At 43.3% G+C, this 15,514-nt stretch overlaps 1 protein-coding gene across 3 annotated transcripts in view; it reads left to right on the top strand.

Moving 5' to 3' along the window:
• LOC137793702 (F-box-like/WD repeat-containing protein TBL1XR1) overlaps positions 1-14,829 on the top strand; it is a 50,056-nt gene extending 35,227 nt beyond the window's left edge. For all 3 annotated transcript variants that reach the window (XM_068590008.1, XM_068590009.1, XM_068590007.1), the window contains 14 exons: positions 7,346-7,447; positions 8,554-8,699; positions 8,780-9,005; positions 9,292-9,424; positions 9,584-9,725; positions 10,391-10,454; positions 11,405-11,502; positions 11,657-11,717; positions 11,809-11,930; positions 12,148-12,222; positions 12,796-12,923; positions 13,136-13,301; positions 14,058-14,159; positions 14,253-14,829. In XM_068590008.1, coding sequence (XP_068446109.1) covers positions 7,390-7,447; positions 8,554-8,699; positions 8,780-9,005; positions 9,292-9,424; positions 9,584-9,725; positions 10,391-10,454; positions 11,405-11,502; positions 11,657-11,717; positions 11,809-11,930; positions 12,148-12,222; positions 12,796-12,923; positions 13,136-13,301; positions 14,058-14,159; positions 14,253-14,279 — 1,548 coding nt within the window. In that variant the 5' untranslated portion in view covers positions 7,346-7,389 and the 3' untranslated portion in view covers positions 14,280-14,829. The remainder of the gene's footprint in view (positions 1-7,345; positions 7,448-8,553; positions 8,700-8,779; positions 9,006-9,291; positions 9,425-9,583; positions 9,726-10,390; positions 10,455-11,404; positions 11,503-11,656; positions 11,718-11,808; positions 11,931-12,147; positions 12,223-12,795; positions 12,924-13,135; positions 13,302-14,057; positions 14,160-14,252) is intronic.
• Positions 14,830-15,514: the final 685 nt, after the last annotated feature.

The following is a 15,514-nucleotide window of genomic DNA, read 5'->3' as shown; positions in this document are numbered from 1 at the left end:
GTTCAGTGGGAAAGGGTTTTAATATGTGAATTATATCGTACGTGTAGCATAACCAATTTACCATTCATTCTTTTCTTAGTTGCGTTTATTTATTTTCTTTGGTCGTCTTCTTTCTTTCGAAGGACGTATCTTTTGAACATCACATGGATGACCGGTAACAGAGTAAGTCAAGCAGCTGACGCTTTAGTTGCTTAATGTGTGCTTACCTCCCACCCAACCTCCGAGCTCTGTCCTGTTGAGTGTCAACCGACATGACAAATACATTTGGGTTTTACAGAAAGCCTGTTTGTTTCTCTCTATATACAAGTTGTGTGATGTGCTTACACAGGTAGTGGAGTTTGCCACATCTTCTTCTAACCCAAGACTCCAGCCTCACTCACGCCTACCCGAGGTCACCTAATGCCCCCAGCTGTCAATAAGTGGGCTCATCCTGTTTGCCTGTCGCACTACCTCCGCTTCCTCAGTTTGTTGCTGGAAATAGATGCTCGCTGGGTTCTTAGGTAAGGGTACGTGGATTAACAGCTTACTACAATAAAACCACTCAACAACTGAAAACAAGGCTTTAATCTGGGACCTCATCACTGTGTAAAGCCTGTAGAATAATGATAATAAATACATTTAAAGTAATGGCTTTGTCAGCATCTGTTGGGTGGGTGTGATAATATGTTAGGCACTTATAGATCAATTAGCCAAACATAATTGAAATTAGTGTCAGGAGGTATTATGACATTGGTCAAGGTCAACTAGCGCTTTAATGATTTTTGGCATCGCATCATGATCTATGGGCCTGATGATAATTAGTTCCATGCAGAAGTTTTAGAGTTTTGTCAGCAGATCTTCCTAAACCTAGCTTGAGTTGTAGTTTTTAGTTATAGTAGTTCATAATTGTCGTCATGTAGTTATTTTTTTATGTCAATGATTGAAGTGTCATTGTGACTTTAACATCTAAATAAAGAGATTCTTTAAGCGAGACGGATTGTGACTTTAAAAAAGATCAGAGCAAGCACGGGCGGCATCTCGCAGTGAGATAACCACAGTTGATTCTGTGGCCCTCGCTGACCCACTGCACTCACGGACACGAGCTGCCCAGAGCAGGTTTAGCTGCCCATCAAGCGAGGCTGGCTGGCAGGGCCTCCATGATGCGCCATCTGTCACCGACAGACAGCCAGTCTCGCTGACCTCACATAGGCCTTGTGAGGCAGAGCGGGGCTTGCCAATGCAATCTGTCACTCCAAGAGACCAGTAACCCTAGCGAGGGGGAAGGGAAAGCCGCATGCAGACGAGTTCATGTCTGTTGTCACTGCACCCCACACATTTGCACGGCGGAAGTAAAAAGAAAAGACTTGACCATACAATGCCGTGTGCGTGTTCGCGTGCGTGCATGATTCAACAGCCTGTAATAAAACCTCCAGCACAATGGTATACAGTACCTAAATTATTTTAGCTTGGAAGCAACGTGTGACTCTAATTGGGAACCAGAAGAAGCCTTTTGAATGTGTTTTAGAGTGAGGCTGTGATGAACAGTTTCCCTCAAATCATCCTTTTTTTCTATTTTCTGCAAATAAGGCCACACTGTCAGGTCTCAGACAGGTCCTATAGGAATAAGCCCCATTTCCACCTGCGGAGCAGCACTCACAGCGTGGGTCTTCCTTCCCCATTGATGCAGTAGTCTTCAAAGAACAAGAAACCTACACGGCGGCTATTATTATCACAGGCCGGGAGGGACAAAAGGACACGCATGGTGCGAGACGCAACAGTGTGGGGCGGCAGTTTGTGATTTTAGTGTTAGAGTTTTAGAGTTTGTGCCCGTCAACATCACACATGCAGCCAGTATTAACAATACTGTACAATAAAAAATAAAATGTAGAATAGAAATGTGTGTCATTCCGTCTCAAACTTCTGTGATCTACAAATAGTACTAGTACACCTTTTTTGTAAAAAAAATTTAAATTGTCAGGCACGTTTTGCTGTGCGTAGTTTGTTTCCATGACATATGTAAACCCTGCTGCTCCCTGCAACCAAGTTCTCTGCATTCAATATGGCTGCTGTTGAATTATTTCACTTTCAACTTGACCGTGAGTGAGAGCATTTGTCCACGGCTTATCTTGTATTCTGCTGCCGCAAACCTCATAATATTTTGGGTGCCCAGGATTTCTCGTGCTTGCAGTGACTCACACGTTCTCATACACCTTTTATTGCCTGTTTTATGTGGGAGGGAGATAGATTCTTGAATGCTTTCTCTCTTGAATGCTTATGACTCGCTGCAGAAAACCTAAAAAGGGAAAATTTCCAACTCAATTCTCAACGTTACGATCACCTGTGACACCGGGCGAGACTGTTCACTACCGCTGCCCCTGAACGCAACGCACATATTACATGGATCGCAACTTCTTCTTTTTTTTCTATCATTGAGAATCAAAGCATTATTGCTCTGTTGCACACTTTGGAATCAAGATACAATCTTCATCTTGACTGTTTTTTACTGACAGTGAGACTGTACAACCAAAGCTAAAGTCATGGAGTCACTGAGGAAAGCGGGTCAGATGGTAGAAACACGCTATGAGTGCACATCCATTGCCACAGGATCTAGTGTCACTGTAAACGGGCACTTTAATACTAAAATATAACTCATCACAAATATGCAGCGTTTTAATACATGGCAGAAAAAAATAAACCATATACAGGAACATTTCAAAGCATCAAGACGCATCGATTGTTTCATAATTGCACAGTAGCCCTCTGAATCGAATCGTGAGGTGCCGAGAGATTCCCAGCCCTCCTGTTTGATACCGTCCTTGACTGCCTGCTGACTCCTCTCTCCACTTGTGATAAAACAGCTGAGAGCACCTCAGATCCTCAGCCGCTGCTGTCCGCCCAAAGACCCAGCGGGAGGAAAACGTTTGGCTCACTTTCATGCTACATCCACACTCCTACGTTTCCATTATATCTTCTGCTACGTTTACACTGATTGTCCACACTAATCCGGAGGTTTTAGGTGCAGCAAAAAAAAAGAAGAGTTAAAAAACGCTCCCGAGGCCGGATAGGTTTGAAACTCCGGGGTTACCTCGTAGGGTGTACAGGCTGGACTTCATAAATTTGGAAATGTTGACATAGACTCTCGCATAACCCTTTTTCCTTAAGAAAAAGCGCCGTGTGTACTAGGAATTCATTTCAACGAGGAAAACGGATTACAAGTGTTATTGGCCTTGTCGATGATAGCAGCTTTAAAAAAACGAAATTCTACTATTCCCAACATGCGGATGAAGCGATCTGTTATTTGAGAGAGTTGCGGCTTTGAGGAGGGCGATGGACACAAGACAGAGGACTTTACTTTTCTTATTTTGTGGTGGTGGACTGTTTGGCTAATGGCTAACAGGAATACCAATCCACACACTGCCGAGTATAATGCGGTCAATCGGCCCCTCAGCAAATTTAATGGCAAGATTTGGCAAGATTTGGCAAGATTCTACGACGTGTAGTCGTTGCTGACACACCTTTCTGGTTGGTGTATATAATGCATGAACGGGCAGTAAAAACAAGCTTCCCTCGTCATAATATCTGCATATGCATCAGTCGTGCATGTTGTCACTCCTGTTGCTAAGGTAAATACTCAATCTGATATGAAGGGAAATGTCTTGTGACAGCAAGCAGCGCACTACCACATATTCATAGTTTGTGTTTTTTAACCACACTTCCGAGTGAGCTAAAGCCTATGAGCAGGTCCTTGGTCAAAGTCGTGTTCTTTTGACAGTGTTAAGATTTTGTTTAAGGTTATACGGTTATTACGGCCAAAAATGTAGGCCAATCTGAAAATAACTACGTACTTTCAGATTAGAATGGGTCAGAGATGCAAGGTTTGTACTTATAGCAACATCACTGTTTTTTCCGCCTCCTGAATGATGGTCTTTGTGGGTCTCTCTCACTCTTCTCTCATTAAGCTGGGACTTGCTTTTAGAGGTAGCCTACTGTATAGGCCAGTTTGGTAGCAGTCAAAGGGGAGGGAGGGAGGGAGAGGGAGAAGGAATGCAGAGACAGAGATTCCCTTCTCCTCTCCCATCCCCCCGTTGTTCACCCACACTGTCAACACAGAGGATCCTCGGTGCGGATGGTGGCTCCACAGCGCCACTGCAGTGGGATGGTGGTGGAGGGAACTGCAGCGTTCTGTTTACAAACCAGTGGTCCCCCCCAGGCAATGCTGCTGTCAGATGGGATTTGAGCAGAGGGTCTTGGTGATCTATGGCTCAACAGTCTGCAGGTTTTTCGTTTCAAACCAAACACAACAGCAGGCGATTTTACGTTCTACTCTGCCTCCCATCTTGTTTTAGGTGTATTGATCAAAGCTGCTGCTGTTTGAAATAAATGTATTCCTGCATGCACTTCAGTCAACACTCGGCTTTGATTACCATAGGCCATGTAACGAAATGCATTGTCTAGATTACCTGAAGGAACCTTATGATCTGTCTTAGATTCAGCCTCTCTGACAAATCTTTTCTTAAAACAAGAACAAATTCGGTCATGAGACAATTGCTTTGTGCAGTGTTCTGTGTTTGAGGACTCTGACCGTACACAGCAGCAGATGACATGGAAATGTTCTCACTTTGTTAACTCTACATGTTTGATGGTCTTAAGAAGACAAGATATTTAAACCCACTGTGTGTAGAATAAAAAATAAAAATACAACTTTGATGCCGCTGGGTTGTAGGTTAAAAAAAGACCCTTTGAAAGGTTACAATGCACACTGCCACTCAAGACGGTGCCTGAACGCGCCCAGATGGATGTCTGAAGCTGCTGCGCAGACACGGTGTAAATCAATGGGCTTCAGAGTTGCATGTCAGTGTAATGTGGCTGCGGTTGCTTTAAATTACAGTGTACCATAGTACATTTATTTGGTGATTTATGCCTGTTTTAAGCTACAGGCACATTCTACTAGCATGTATCGATCTTATCCAGCTTTGAGTTGATTAACTGGCATCAAATAGATAGAGAAAGAGAGGGTGGGGGTGGGTCAGAGAGAATGAAAGCTTGTCTTTTCACACTTACAGTAGTATTAAGCGTAATATTGTACAGTGTAGAAAATCAGCTCTAATGTAATTTGAATCAAAATGAGTGGAGTTTTTCTGTGTAAATGTTGCATCTGCGCTAAGTCCGGAGGAAACATTGTATCTCTGGAGTTGTCGTTTTGGTCAAATGTGAGGTTGTAGAGGCAATGTAGCCAGTGTATTTAGATTTGAAGTGGCATTATTGTAAATGTATTTCTAGCAGTGTCTGTCGTACATTTGTATCCTGAACACACACCAACCACAGTGTTGCATGGTTATGGGGAGCTGCAGTGTTTGCAGCATGGAACTGTTGCCTGTAACTTACAAGCAAAAGCAGCCCGTCAGCTGCTTCTGATTTAATAATAGGTCTAATTTGGAGCACAGTATGTCTGCAATGCCAGTGTTTCATGGGGCGGTAGTAACAGCTCATGTCAACTGGGCGTGAGAATCTCTAGGAACCTCATGCTTATGAGTATTATTTTAACCTCGAACACAAACAAGACACATGTGTATTCTGTCTGTTGTTTATGGGCAGCGGTAGAAAACTGACAGCTCTGTGTCACAGATAATTAACTTTCAAATCAAGTTTCTAATTTCTGATTTGAGTTTTCTGCATGAAGTCATAATCATGGAGTGAAAAGAGGGAATGCATCTAAGAATAAATCCCCCCGCCCCTCCCTTTTTTAAAAGGGGGCAATAAAAGGCGGATAAGAGTGTGAGTCACTGCAACCACATGAACATTTTAGGAATCCAAAATAATTGAAGATTTACATTATTTTGTCTGCTTACTGTATATCTGACTCCTCGGAACAATCTGCTGACTTACAGTTAGTCTCTGTGAGAAAAAACAATCCCAGATAAGTGTCGGCGAGCCAACTTGAACATCATCGCCTCTTCTTCTGCCATCTCGTCCACAGAGTCGTTGCCCGTCTCTTGGGTCACGGACAGATCCCCAAAAGGCTCCGCCATGGCAGCCTGATTCTCTTGCAAATGTGACGCAACTGGCTCTATCATGGAGGCTGCTGCTGCTGCTGCTGCTGTTGTTGTTGTTGTTGTAGTAGATCCATTATGCATGAATAGCAAAAGTTGTTAATGGCTGGAGTGGACACATTTAAGATGGCCCATATTTGGGACAGGCTTTCAGTGACCCTTTTTAAAGTTGTGGTTTCCAACCTTTGTAGTTCATGAAACTGCAGACAAAAGCAACGTTGAGTCATGATCCCCCAGGATGTGCTTGGATGCACAAACTGAAGAAGTCAAACCACAGGATGTTAGAATCCTGATGCCCTCCCAACCCCCACCCATGTGTTTTTGTTGCTAGTATGTAGTGGATTGGTACTTAAAGAAGGCTGTTTAATGAAAACGATGTAATTGGGTGGAGGAGAAACCGCTTAGGGAGACTGCTGATTGTTGACACAAAGAAACACGGCTGAATAAAATATGCAATCCATTCATTACTGCTCCTCCTGAGAAGCAGCGAGCGTATAGTACACGTGGGTGTGGAGAGCGGTTCATCAAAATGTTGTCGTTCCAGTCAAGACAACGGCCTCTATGATGAAATACACCAGCTTAACCTCAAGCTACAGGAAGTCACTAATTGTTTACCTCAAGAAAACGCTGTGAAGAGTCGAATGGAAGTTGAATGACACATTTGACCGCTCAGCTGATCCTCATTGAAGCTGATGCGGCGAAGCTAACTCTACGAAAATAATATTATCGAGGCAACTTTCTCTTTGGACCTGGGAATACTTTCTCGTTATCTTGATCCTGCTTGCATTGTGATTGAATCTCAATTTTCCACAATTTGGCGTCGGAGCTTTAGCTTTTTTGTTGTGATGTCTGTGAGGTGACGGCAGAAGCATTCACATTACAAAGTAATCGACCACCAATGTGTGCTTGCGTGCATTTGATCCGCCAACACAGCGTCTTGTCGGAGGGCATTCCAGCAAAAGATGCAGAAATAATAAAAAAATAATGGATGTCCATTCTTATAATGTAACAATTTTGGGAGTAGGACCTACCTTCATAGTAAAACCTTCAGAGAGACTGGAAGTGTTTTTGTCCATTTACCATTTTTGTTAGCTAAAATAAAAATCAAAAACATTTAAAAAAGGCCTCATATTAGACTGATGAAATTGCCGACTTTAATATTCAAACACATCCGGCCGTATTCAGATTGTCTTTATTATGCGGTCGTCACACGTACGTGTACACTCATGAGTGACGTGCATGGAGCAGTAGTGTTAATGATGAGTGTTTTCCTTCCCTTGACTGAATCTCTCTCTTTCTCTCTCTCTGTTTTCCAGGCTAGGTGTGTGCGTGCTGACCTCATGGTGTAACAGAAATAAAGATGAGCATTAGCAGTGATGAAGTCAACTTCCTGGTCTACAGATACCTACAGGAGTCAGGTATCATTCCAAGTCCTTATTATACTGCATTTGTTTCATCTTAAAATACCATACTTACACTGTTGTTTTTTTTGCTTCCTTATTGATCCGATTTTTACATCCAACACCATTTATGTTTTTCACTATTTCAAGAAAATGTCACAAACACAACTGCATTGAACAGGTGTATAAACAGCAGTCTGCAGTGTGTGTGTAATTCTTGTAAAAAATGAACCATGCAGTGGGATAGAGTGAGGGGCCGATCCACTACTGGATGAAGAGTGGACCTTTTTAGACGGACTCAAATCTTACATAGTTAAAATGAGTCTCCGACTATGCCTCACGGGCCATTAATATACCCAGACTTCCTGCCCTTTGTGTTTGACAATAACCTTTACCCAGCTATGGTGAGCAGTGTGTGAACCAAAACCCTTCATCACTGCAGAGCAGCTGCCAGAAGGCTCCGTTCTGCTGCTACTGGCTACACGTGGGAATCCCTTAACTTCTTATCCCTCATGTCATATTTATTGCATTATATATTTTGGAAGGCACAGGTGGCTCATGTAAATTTAAAAAAGTTCCCGTCACAGTCGTGTTGTTCCATCTTTTTATTATGCACGCAAAAAAAAAATGATCAGGCTGTGAGATATTTGTGTTTCCGTGGAAATAATCCGCTGGCAGTGGATTCCAAAAGCGGGTTACGGCCCAGCCGTGTCGGCGCGTCCTGCATTTTTCATAGGTGGAGGGTGTCTGTGCTCAGCTGGCGCAGTTGGCCTGAACTGTTCTTTTTGAGCTCCGCGTAGAGACCTTGTTTGTTTACAGAAAACATTTTAATTGTCGCATCAAATAAACGGCACCGCAAGGATTCAAACATTTGACTGCATAGCAACCAGCACAAAGTCTGATGTTTTATGCATTTAACTCAATCATCTGTAGACTCTACCGGGGTCGCAATACAAGCTGTCGCTTTTTTTTTTTTTTTAATAACAAGAGGACAGTACAATATCAGTGATGTGCAAGGAACAAGTTGGCTTTATGGTTGCAAAAAAAGAAAAACACAAAATGTAGTTCCTAAATAAATCATGAGGGGCATATTATTTACTGTATATATGTCTTCGTCTCTCCAGGGTTCTCCCACTCAGCGTTTACGTTTGGTATAGAGAGTCACATCAGCCAGTCCAACATCAATGGTGCTCTGGTTCCCCCTGCTGCCCTCATCAGCATCATCCAGAAGGGCCTGCAGTACGTCGAGGCTGAAGTCAGCATCAATGAGGTGAGACACAATCAAGATTAGAGAACCTCTCCCCACACCTCTCTCTCCTCCTCTAACTGGGTGTTTCTCCCTCGCTACAGGACGGCACATTATTTGACGGGCGGCCCATTGAGTCTCTGTCCCTGATTGACGCTGTGATGCCAGACGTTGTTCAGACGAGGCAGCAGGCCTACCGGGACAAAATGGCCCAGCAGCAGGCCGCCGCTTCAGCGCCGACATCGGCCACCGGAGGCAGCATCGCCAGCAACGCCAAGAACGGAGAGAACACTGCCAACGGGGAGGAGAACGGAGCCCATGCCTTAGCTAGTGAGTGATGCGTTTACAAATGTAACCGGAGGTACACGCGATGTTCGGCTTCCTCCAATGACGAAGCAGGGTTTTTCATTAAGGAGGAAATATTATCGTGGACCTTGGCCAGAGTAGTCGGATAAAAACAAAATGGAATTCTCAAATGAATTTCAAGTTACGTTGTTTTTTTAGTTTTTTTTAAAGTATTTTAGTCAAGATACTCTTCACAATGCATATGTTCACTCACACCGAGGTACAGAATGGAAAACTAATATCTTGATATCCTGCTTCACTCTGTGCCTAGACAACCACGCAGACCTGATGGAGGTGGACGGAGATGTGGAGATCCCTCAGAACAAGGCCATGGTCTTGAGAGGCCACGAGTCGGAGGTCTTCATCTGTGCCTGGAACCCAGTCAGCGATCTGCTGGCATCGGGGTTGGTGACCAAAATCAAATTTTAAATAATGAAGAATTACTCACGTAATGCTCAATGCTGGTGTTGGTCACAATTCACACTGTGTGACAAACCTTGTAAACAGGAACCTGTTTGTCTGTGGAACCGCGGTTTGTGTCTAAATGCGTCCGCTGGTCTCAGGTCGGGTGATTCGACGGCTCGTATCTGGAACCTAAGTGAAAACAGTACGAGCAGCTCCACACAGCTGGTCCTGAGACACTGCATACGAGAGGGAGGGCAGGACGTACCCAGCAACAAAGACGTCACCTCGCTGGACTGGAATGTAAGCACACCGACACACCTGCACATCATCTAACATGTGACTCCCCCCCCCGACATGGACCGGCTCAAATTCGTAGGACTGGTAGAAATATGTCAAATTTGTCAACGTGCTGTTTCATGTTATCAAGCTTCTTCACGGCCAAAAGGTACGGTTATTTTGAAGATATTTTTTAAGGTCTTCCGAAAAATACCTTTGTTTTCTAATGCTTATTGTTTCAAACATTTAAACACTCAACAGACATTCATAGAAAGCACAAATGACACCACAACATGCTTTGTACTTGTACGGTCCTGTTTGCACCAGAAAGGCAGATTGCAAAAAAACATATGCCTCATCACAGAGAAACTCTCAGAGCACTCAAACTGTTGATGTTGTCTAACACTGGGAGATCATAAGAGGGAGAGGAATTTTCCTTTAGTTCAGCCAATGGATTGTAAACCCGAGCCAAGGGGCAGAGGCAAAAGAATTCTTGGAAAGCGTCCATGCTGATGGAAAACACAGGCCTCTCCTCTAATCCAGCTGAATCCTAGCAAACGTGCATTCAGCCCAGACTTTATAATGCAAAGTCTGCAAAAGACAACATGCGTCTGTAAAGGTGTCCAAACTGGCTTTTCCACACACACACTAAGCCACTCTGAACTCGTTCCGTCTCTTTCTGTTTGCAGAGCGAGGGCACGCTGTTAGCAACAGGCTCGTATGACGGCTTTGCCAGAATATGGACGAAGGATGGTGAGATGTCTTTAATTAATTTAAAATGTGCATGTGTTGTTTTGATATTAGGAAATCAATGCAATATCATAGTCCTATGCAAAGTGTGGTATTAAGAGTTCTTCTATATTATAAGAGTGTACTTGTATACAGATATGTGTATTAGAAAGCATTAGGGAGTGAACAAAATTGTTGCTTTGGAAACTCTTCAATGTTTTGTTTTGTTTTTGTGCTTACCCCGTACTACAACCTGTGTCACATGGTTTAAATAATCTGAACAATGTTGCCCCCTAGAGGCAGGTTTAAGTATTTCCAGTTGGCTGTTGACCCACTTTGTGTTATTTAGGTCCCCTGACCCATGTACATCAATAGGGGCCGTTTTTGGCTTTGTTCATGCATGAATTTTGGCAAGGGAAGAGTTTTTTTTTATTATTATTATTTTGACAATTCAACCATAACTCTATAATAAGTTTATAATACAGTGTGTGCAGCCAATATACAGCCACTCACAGCCACTACATCATACAATCATGCATTGTTATTATATCAGGATTTCCATCTAACTTCAGAACTAAATGTTTATTCCTTCACTAGTCGATACTATTATCCTGTTTTCCACTCAAGTTATTGCTGCTGTGTTATGAACTGCAGTGTTTGATACTATGCTTCAAAATCAATGGTGTTGCTATTCATTAGCATGTGTGTGGAAAGAGAAATCTAGCCATTAGTGTTTTTCTCCACCATAAAAATAATGTCATTATGTAAAGAAACTGGCATTTAAAGGGTTAACATTCTGAAGTCTGTCTGAATATTTGGTAGTTATGATCAGTACGAATGTTGGTTGAAAAATTGATTCTGTGAAAGTGGACGATTATTTTAATATGTAATAATTGGTAAAAGGTCAATGGCTTGTTGTTGTTCCAAATGTGATACTTACAGATTTTGTTCCCTCTCCGTTTGTTTGTCAACAGGGAACCTGGCCAGTACACTTGGCCAGCACAAAGGTCCCATCTTTGCCCTTAAGTGGAACAAAAAAGGCAATTTTATCCTCAGTGCAGGAGTAGACAAGGTAACCCAGGAACTGTTCATTCAGCCAGCTCGAAGTCAACATGTTAAATAACCTCTAACATGACTTCTCTTGTAACGTCTGAACAAGTTGATCAAATACATGCACTGTGTAGTCATTGTTAGCTCTAACTATACATGTGCATGTGTCCTGCCAGACAACAATCATATGGGATGCCCATACAGGAGAAGCCAAACAACAGTTTCCCTTCCATTCAGGTACGTGAAAGCATCACTTCTTCTCACTCGAAGTTCATTTTCAATCTTTGCTTTTGATCTCACTAACGTCCGCCTCTCCATCGCTCCACAGCTCCAGCGCTAGACGTCGATTGGCAGAGCAACAATACGTTTGCCTCCTGTAGTACAGACATGTGCATCCACGTCTGCAAACTGGGACAGGACCGGCCCATCAAGACATTCCAGGGACACACTGTAAGTGGGTTGTTTGTGCTTGTGCATGTTTCATAGTAACACGTGTGTAACTTCTGAAGGGACTGAAGAGGTGTTACTGTCACTGTTCATAAGAATGTTTGGGCTAAACTGACTCTGGATGGCGGAATTTGTTAGCATTGAGATGGACCCAGGGTGAACATAAATCAAGATACTGTCTATACATCACAAATAAGGTCTCGTCTCTCTCTTTCTCCAGAATGAAGTAAATGCAATCAAGTGGGATCCCACAGGTAACCTGCTAGCCTCCTGCTCAGACGACATGACATTGAAGGTGAGAGCCAAACTCGGCAAAACAACGGGCATCTTGTGTCGTTATCACTATCGCTGAAACCTGTGACATCATAGTCCTGAGCCATATGAAAGTAATGAGGTGTTCATGATGTCTGGGGATTTGGAAAAAATGGGGAAAGTCCACCTCAATGGCACTTAAATAGAAAATGTGCAATCAGTGTTAATAGTAGATGTTGTCAATGGAAGCGATTTCAATTCCTAATTGCTTGCAAATATTGATGAAGTTGAGTTCTGCCACATCCTGCACATCTTAGTCATCCGAAAGGCTGTAAGATTGATCCATAATATCCTCTGCACTCATAATTTTAGATGTCATTCCCGTTATTTGTAACTATAACTAGTTTGCAATATAACCGAAGAGAACAAGGAAGTTCTCTTTTTGAGTGACATCTACACAAAGCATGTGTATCTTATGCTCTTCAGATTCCTCCTGCTCTGCTCTGTGTATTTGCTGTGTGTGTGTGTGCTGTGTGTTTACACATCTGTGATTTAATGATCAACCGCAGTGGATACAAAGATAAAAGTTCTGCTCTGTTTTTCTTTTCTTCTTCAGATTTGGAGTATGAAGCAGGACTCGTGTGTCCATGACCTGCAGGCCCATAGTAAAGAAATCTACACCATCAAATGGAGTCCCACCGGCCCTGGAACCAACAATCCGAGCGCTAACCTCATGCTAGCTAGGTGAGTGTCTGTCTACATATTTGACTCAATATTACATATGGAACATAGTTATATTTCTGAGCCGGACTACTTTATAGCATGAGCACGTACAACTGAAAAATGTCTTTTAAGCTGTTAATAGAGAAGCAGAATGCTTTGCTCTGTCCTGGTAATCTAAACGTTGTACTTTTGCACCTGTTTAACACATTTGTCCCGGTGTTCTACTTCCACAGTGCATCGTTTGACTCAACAGTTCGTCTTTGGGACGTGGAGAGAGGCATCTGCATCCACACGCTGACTAAACACCAGGAGCCCGTCTACAGCGTGGCTTTCAGCCCCGATGGTCGGCATCTGGCCAGTGGCTCCTTTGACAAATGCGTGCACATCTGGAATACACAGGTAGGAGGACAATGCGCCGCAATCTGTTTGTGACCGGTGTACCATGTTGTAGCCTTTTAGTGAAAGCCCTGGGAATGGGGAATCTTGTGGGTCAGTCTGCAGCTATTTAAGGCAGGCGTCATATCAGGTCGTATAGATTGTTCAGCGATGTCACGTGACATCACACTGTACGAGGCAAACGTAACGAAGAATCTAAACGTATAGCCGCAATGCAAAAAACAAGTAATTTTGCTGATCCCTGTTTCTAATTTTTTTTTTTTGGTAACCATTTCATAGCTGCACCAATTTGTTATTAATGGCTTCAATGTCCGAAACCAACAAAGCTTAGAATGTTTTCCCTCCCCTCGAATGAGCTTGTTAATATCAAGCTAAGCGTTGTTACAATTTAGCTCATTGTTTGGATTTGTGCTGCAAGCCGTTGTCCACCTTATTTCCAGCAGCAGCATTTTTCATTGAAAAAGATGGGCTAAACAGACAAGCTAAACAGTCTCTTTAGCTCCTAAATAGGTGCGGACGGTTGTATTTTGGGTTTATGTTCATTAGGTGAACCAACGCTTAACTGCTGCCCCCGTGTGGCCACAACAATTACTGCAGTTCTAAGGCTCCTGTGTGCAGCCTGTTTTATTTTATGTTCTTTGTTAGGTTGAGTAATAAGTCAAAGTACAGCAAATGGTGTTTTTTTTTTTCTTTCTGTAACGAGCATCAAGCCCACATCATATACCTAATATTTGTCCCTTCACTCTCTTTGTGCTACAGACGGGCGCTTTAGTCCACAGTTACAGAGGGACGGGAGGAATCTTTGAGGTTTGCTGGAATGCAGCAGGGGACAAAGTGGGAGCCAGCGCATCAGACGGATCTGTAAGTATATGTTTGGGTGGACGTTCTCAAGCTAATTACTGTGGACATTTTTCGTCGGTCCTACAAATTGATATCCGTCCTCTTCTGTCCCAGGTGTGTGTACTAGACCTTCGGAAATAGTGCCGCTGTTTGTTGGAAGCCATGGACCGACCATGAATGTGTACATAGCCAAATGACTGTCCCTGCCTGCCCAGCGTACTGCTCTCGCTTACGACCACGGCCCCGCCCACCGACAGACAGGAAGCAGGAAACGGGAACAGGAAGCAAGCACTCGACACAGCAGGTCCAGACACGGGGGAGGAACGGATGAACAGACAGACGGACAGACGGATGGAGACTCGGGCGGATGGAAGCGCCCCTCTCTATCTGTGCAGACTCTTACAGAGATGCAGAAGGGACGCAGAGAAAAAATCGAGAGAAAAAAAACTGATAGACAAAAAAAAAGTTACAGATCCGTATATGTACCAAAATTTGGAAGCTATTTTGCTTTTTTGATCTTTAAACCATGTTCATCGTCATCAAAATGAAAAACAATGAAAAAAGTGTTGATCTTTGTTACTAGTTGGATCTCATTGTGCAGACATATCAACTTCTCCACCATAAGATAGGATGGCACTTAGTTTTTTTAAATTTCAGATTTCTCTTGTTTCAATGTTTTTATATTTTTTATCTTCGGGAGGGGGGGTTGGGGAGGGGAGGGGGAGGGGGCTGGTCAGGTGAGAGTTTCATTGGTTAACGCGCGCGGACATGCACACCAAGCAGCTCTCAAGAACGATGTCCTCGTCATGATTCCTAAACAATGTGGCAAATCCGAAGGCTTTTTTTTTTCTCTCTCCTGTATTTCAGTAGTGGTTTCCTGCAGTTGTGAGTTGGGGTCAAACGGTTAACCTCAAAATGCAGTAGTTCATGTGCGCTCTTTAGAGGATGAACCCTGGACAACCCTTGTACATCAACTTGGTCACGTGACACAGCGGATGTACATCTAGATGCTTTAAAAACGGCTCCTCTGTGCACTATTTGATCTAGATGTTTTACCCACAGTCCTCCTCTCCGGACACGCCGGCCAATAGCAGCTACTTGTGTGATGGGAAGGAGGGGGGGGGGGGGGGGGTTCAATTGGCAAGCAGCTGACCTCCACTTATCTAAATGGTCGAGCCTGTTCTGGGTTTAATTAATGCAACAGTTGTCAGGTCCCATCTCAGATTACATTCTGTCCTCAGCCAGTAGGATTCCAGCAGTTCTTTTTTATTCTTTTTCTTTTCTTTTACTAAACTGAGTGTACGGATCGTCCAGCATTTCTCGTTTAAATCTCACTCAAAGGCCTCAAATCACCAAACGCACGATGACCCGAAGGT

This window comes from Clinocottus analis, unplaced genomic scaffold (assembly GCF_023055335.1).
Source record: "Clinocottus analis isolate CAN_PGR_092001 unplaced genomic scaffold, fCliAna1.0.p SCAF_23, whole genome shotgun sequence".
NCBI lineage: Eukaryota > Metazoa > Chordata > Actinopteri > Perciformes > Cottidae > Clinocottus > Clinocottus analis.
Note: the sequence above shows the minus strand (reverse complement) of the source record. Positions and strands in the feature narration are given on the sequence as shown.